Source organism: Telmatherina bonti (genome assembly GCF_933228915.1).
Source record: "Telmatherina bonti genome assembly, chromosome: 3".
NCBI classification, from domain to species: domain Eukaryota; kingdom Metazoa; phylum Chordata; class Actinopteri; order Atheriniformes; family Telmatherinidae; genus Telmatherina; species Telmatherina bonti.
The window spans coordinates 44,922,186-44,927,953 of record NC_136621.1 but is presented as its reverse complement, the minus strand read 5'-3'; the positions used below and the strand labels follow the sequence as shown (position 1 = coordinate 44,927,953).

At 58.6% G+C, this 5,768-nt stretch overlaps 1 protein-coding gene across 1 annotated transcript in view; it reads right to left on the bottom strand.

The window, feature by feature from the left end:
- Positions 1-5,142: 5,142 nt before the first annotated feature.
- Positions 5,143-5,768, bottom strand: part of LOC306774297 (eukaryotic initiation factor 4A-III-like) — a gene marked incomplete at its 3' end in the record, with an annotated part of 17,793 nt that continues 17,167 nt past the window's right edge. The window contains exon 6 of the mRNA XM_079264297.1: positions 5,143-5,375. Within this exon, the coding sequence (XP_079120423.1) occupies positions 5,143-5,375 (233 nt within the window). The remainder of the gene's footprint in view (positions 5,376-5,768) is intronic.

The window sequence follows — 5,768 nt, the reverse complement described above, 5'->3', positions numbered from 1 at the left end:
CTGTTCCTCGTTTGCCCCGGAGAGCGCGTTGTCATGCCGACTGATGGAGAGGTGGACCAGCGGCGGAAGGAAGGGGAGCTCACCTTCAAAGTAAAATTAGTTTCCATTTCCCTTTTATTTCTCTTCGAAAATAATCATCATCATCATCATCATCATCATAATAATAATAATGATAATAATAATAATAATGATAATAAAGAAAAATTTTTGAAAAAAGAAAAAAGAAAAAGTTTTGCTCCGTTTCAACCAAAAAAAAAAAAACAACAACCCCCCCCCACCAAAATAAGATGATATAACTTCATAGAATTCCCTTCAGGGACATGAGATACATGCATGTCACGTTCACACACACACACACACACACACACACACACACACAGGTTTTACATCTCCTGTTCAGTGTTTCCTTGAACAGCAGGGACACAAACTCTTCATCAGAAAAACCATTTCTGGCCACAGATCAGAAACTCTGTGGGTCTTATCTTCATCTTCCTCCTCTGGTTTCCATGGTTACAGAGTTTCGGGTGGATAAAACCACGTAGATCTGAGGCAGAGTGAAGGCGAGTCTGTTCAGCTGGAACTGGACTTCAGGTGATCCGGTGGACCTGAGGAAAGCTGGTGGAGCATCAGTAAGTAATTACCTGCAGTGGGTCTGGTCTGGTTTGGTCTGGTCTGGTCTGGTCTGGTCTGGTTGGGTCCGGTCTAGTTTGGTCTGGTCTGGTCTGGTCTGGTTTGGTCTGGTCTGGTCTGGTTGGGTCCGGTCTAGTTTGGTCTGGTCTGGTCTGGTCTGGTTGGGTCCGGTCTAGTTTGGTCTGGTCTGGTCTGGTCTGGTCTGGTCTGGTTGGGTCCGGTCTAGTTTGGTCTGGTCTGGTCTGGTCTGGTTTGGTCTGGTCTGGTCTGGTTGGGTCCGGTCTAGTTTGGTCTGGTCTGGTCTGGTCTGGTTGGGTCCGGTCTAGTTTGGTCTGGTCTGGTCTGGTCTGGTCTGGTCTGGTTTGGTCCGGTCTAGTTTGGTCTGGTCTGGTCTGGTCTGGTCTGGTCTGGTTTGGTCCGGTCTAGTTTGGTCTGGTCCGGTCTAGTTTGGTTTGGTCTGGTCTGGTTTGGTCTGGTCTGGTCTGGTTGGGTCCGGTCTAGTTTGGTCTGGTCTGGTCTGGTCTGGTCTGGTTTGGTCCGGTCTAGTTTGGTCTGGTCCGGTCTAGTTTGGTTTGGTCTGGTCTGGTTTGGTCTGGTCTGGTCTGGTTGGGTCCGGTCTAGTTTGGTCTGGTCTGGTCTGGTCTGGTTGGGTCCGGTCTAGTTTGGTCTGGTCCGGTCTAGTTTGGTTTGGTCTGGTCTGGTCTGGTTTGGTCCGGTCTAGTTTGGTCTGGTCCGGTCTAGTTTGGTTTGGTCCGGTCTAGTTTGGTCTGGTCTGGTCTGGTCTGGTTTGGTCCGGTCTAGTTTGGTCTGGTCCGGTCTAGTTTGGTTTGGTCTGGTCTGGTTTGGTCTGGTCTGGTCTGGTTGGGTCCGGTCTAGTTTGGTCTGGTCTGGTCTGGTCTGGTTGGGTCCGGTCTAGTTTGGTCTGGTCCGGTCTAGTTTGGTTTGGTCTGGTCTGGTCTGGTTGGGTCCGGTCTAGTTTGGTCTGGTCTGGTTTGGTCTGGTCTGGTCTGCTCTGGTCCGGTCTGGTCCGGTCTGGTTTGTTCTGGTCCCATCTGGTCGGGTCCGGTCTGGTCCAGTCGGCCACGTATGTACACATACACATGACCGTCTGAAGGTTGGCTTCTGGCGAGGAAAACTGCAAAGGTGACTTTAAACGTTGCAATTCATGTTCATCAGCGGGTCAGCATAAGGTTTGGCGTGTTGCCATGGTGACCTGGCAACTGAGGCCTCATGGGAAATCTCAGGTGACTGCGGCACTCGTCCTTCAGAGTCAAAACTCAACGTGACACAGAAAAATGAAAGCTTGTCCATTAGGTTGATCAATAATTCAGCAGCGTCCCTGCTGGGCTCCACTGCTTCCTGTAACCCGATACACACTCCCCCCCTTCTCTCTCACACACACACACACACACACACACACACACACACACACACACACACACACACACACACACACACAGCCACCTTGACTCTATCATCTCGGACGGTAAACAATCCAGCTGTCATGATCAATCCGAGGACGTTGTCGACCAGAGAAGAAGAGTCCAAATCAGTCTTTACTGATCAATCAGTTATTGATGAGCAATATGTGCGTAAGGCAAGTACAAACTATGATTCACATCCAGATATTCAGCGTGTTTATGAGCTGTCTTTCATTTCGTCCCAGGCACTTGTTCTCTCCATTAATGGAGAAATATGTAAAAGAATTGTTCCATGGTGGGAGAACTCATTTGCTCAGCCAGCTGCAGGGCTGCTTCTGCCACCTGGGGGTCGTCAGCAGGCATAGGCCAGCTGCAGGGCTGCTTCTGCCACCTGGGGGTCGTCAGCAGGCATAGGCCAGCTGCAGGGCTGCTTCTGCCACCTGGGGGTCCTCAGCAGGCATAGGCCAGCTGCAGGGCTGCTTCTGCCACCTGGGGGTCCTCAGCAGGCATAGGCCAGCTGCAGGGCTGCTTCTGCCACCTGGGGGTCGTCAGCAGGCATAGGCCAGCTGCAGGGCTGCTTCTGCCACCTGGGGGTCCTCAGCAGGCATAGGCCAGCTGCAGGGCTGCTTCTGCCACCTGGGGGTCGTCAGCAGGCATAGGCCAGCTGCAGGGCTGCTTCTGCCACCTGGGGGTCGTCAGCAGGCATAGGCCAGCTGCAGGGCTGCTTCTGCCACCTGGGGGTCGTCAGCAGGCATAGGCCAGCTGCAGGGCTGCTTCTGCCACCTGGGGGTCCTCAGCAGGCATAGGCCAGCTGCAGGGCTGCTTCTGCCACCTGGGGGTCCTCAGCAGGCATAGGCCAGCTGCAGGGCTGCTTCTGCCACCTGGGGGTCGTCAGCAGGCATAGGCCAGCTGCAGGGCTGCTTCTGCCACCTGGGGGTCGTCAGCAGGCATAGGCCAGCTGCAGGGCTGCTTCTGCCACCTGGGGGTCGTCAGCAGGCATAGGCCAGCTGCAGGGCTGCTTCTGCCACCTGGGGGTCGTCAGCAGGCATAGGCCAGCTGCAGGGCTGCTTCTGCCACCTGGGGGTCCTCAGCAGGCATAGGCCAGCTGCAGGGCTGCTTCTGCCACCTGGGGGTCCTCAGCAGGCATAGGCCAGCTGCAGGGCTGCTTCTGCCACCTGGGGGTCCTCAGCAGGCATAGGCCAGCTGCAGGGCTGCTTCTGCCACCTGGGGGTCCTCAGCAGGCATAGGCCAGCTGCAGGGCTGCTTCTGCCACCTGGGGGTCCTCAGCAGGCATAGGCCAGCTGCAGGGCTGCTTCTGCCACCTGGGGTCCTCAGCAGGCATAGGCCAGCTGCAGGGCTGCTTCTGCCACCTGGGGGGTGTCAGCAGGCATAGGCCAGCTGCAGGGCTGCTTCTGCCACCTGGGGGTCCTCAGCAGGCATAGGCCAGCTGCAGGGCTGCTTCTGCCACCTGGGGGTCCTCAGCAGGCATAGGCCAGCTGCAGGGCTGCTTCTGCCACCTGGGGGTCGTCAGCAGGCATAGGCCAGCTGCAGGGCTGCTTCTGCCACCTGGGGGTCGTCAGCAGGCATAGGCCAGCTGCAGGGCTGCTTCTGCCACCTGGGGGTCCTCAGCAGGCATAGGCCAGCTGCAGGGCTGCTTCTGCCACCTGGGGGTCCTCAGCAGGCATAGGCCAGCTGCAGGGCTGCTTCTGCCACCTGGGGGTCCTCAGCAGGCATAGGCCAGCTGCAGGGCTGCTTCTGCCACCTGGGGGTCCTCAGCAGGCATAGGCCAGCTGCAGGGCTGCTTCTGCCACCTGGGGGTCCTCAGCAGGCATAGGCCAGCTGCAGGGCTGCTTCTGCCACCTGGGGGTCCTCAGCAGGCATAGGCCAGCTGCAGGGCTGCTTCTGCCACCTGGGGGTCCTCAGCAGGCATAGGCCAGCTGCAGGGCTGCTTCTGCCACCTGGGGGTCCTCAGCAGGCATAGGCCAGCTGCAGGGCTGCTTCTGCCACCTGGGGGTCCTCAGCAGGCATAGGCCAGCTGCAGGGCTGCTTCTGCCACCTGGGGGTCATCAGCAGGCATAGGCCAGCTGCAGGGCTGCTTCTGCCACCTGGGGGTCCTCAGCAGGCATAGGCCAGCTGCAGGGCTGCTTCTGCCACCTGGGGGTCCTCAGCAGGCATAGGCCAGCTGCAGGGCTGCTTCTGCCACCTGGGGGTCCTCAGCAAGCATAGGCCAGCTGCAGGGCTGCTTCTGCCACCTGGGGGTCCTCAGCAGGCATAGGCCAGCTGCAGGGCTGCTTCTGCCACCTGGGGGTCCTCAGCAGGCATAGGCCAGCTGCAGGGCTGCTTCTGCCACCTGGGGTCCTCAGCAGGCATAGGCCAGCTGCAGGGCTGCTTCTGCCACCTGGGGGGTGTCAGCAGGCATAGGCCAGCTGCAGGGCTGCTTCTGCCACCTGGGGGTCCTCAGCAGGCATAGGCCAGCTGCAGGGCTGCTTCTGCCACCTGGGGGTCGTCAGCAGGCATAGGCCAGCTGCAGGGCTGCTTCTGCCACCTGGGGTCCTCAGCAGGCATAGGCCAGCTGCAGGGCTGCTTCTGCCACCTGGGGTCCTCAGCAGGCATAGGCCAGCTGCAGGGCTGCTTCTGCCACCTGGGGGTCGTCAGCAGGCATAGGCCAGCTGCAGGGCTGCTTCTGCCACCTGGGGGTCATCAGCAGGCATAGGCCAGCTGCAGGGCTGCTTCTGCCACCTGGGGGTCCTCAGCAGGCATAGGCCAGCTGCAGGGCTGCTTCTGCCACCTGGGGGTCCTCAGCAGGCATAGGCCAGCTGCAGGGCTGCTTCTGCCACCTGGGGGTCCTCAGCAAGCATAGGCCAGCTGCAGGGCTGCTTCTGCCACCTGGGGGTCGTCAGCAGGCATAGGCCAGCTGCAGGGCTGCTTCTGCCACCTGGGGGTCCTCAGCAGGCATAGGCCAGCTGCAGGGCTGCTTCTGCCACCTGGGGTCCTCAGCAGGCATAGGCCAGCTGCAGGGCTGCTTCTGCCACCTGGGGGGTGTCAGCAGGCATAGGCCAGCTGCAGGGCTGCTTCTGCCACCTGGGGGTCCTCAGCAGGCATAGGCCAGCTGCAGGGCTGCTTCTGCCACCTGGGGGTCGTCAGCAGGCATAGGCCAGCTGCAGGGCTGCTTCTGCCACCTGGGGTCCTCAGCAGGCATAGGCCAGCTGCAGGGCTGCTTCTGCCACCTGGGGTCCTCAGCAGGCATAGGCCAGCTGCAGGGCTGCTTCTGCCACCTGGGGGTCCTCAGCAGGCATAGGCCAGCTGCAGGGCTGCTTCTGCCACCTGGGGGTCCTCAGCAGGCATAGGCCAGCTGCAGGGCTGCTTCTGCCACCTGGGGGTCGTCAGCACAGCTGCTTTGTGGCCTCATTAAAACAAGAAACCAGTTTCGTCAATGTATCACTTTGTTATGATTTGAGATTTTCCGTGCGCCAGGTTCCTGTTTTATTTTGTAATTTCCTGTTCAGTTTCCTGTGTAGCCTTTTTGCTTCTGTTCCTAGCTTCTGGTCCCGCTAGTTTCATTTACTACACCTACGCTGGTTCATTGTGTTCGCTTCCCTTCCCTTCCCTCCAGTCCTGAGTTCTGAGAATGAAGAGTCTTCATCTGCATTCCTGGTTCGGTTTCTGCATTTGGGTCCTCACTTCCACCAAATCGTGACACTCAAATTGTTGTCCTCA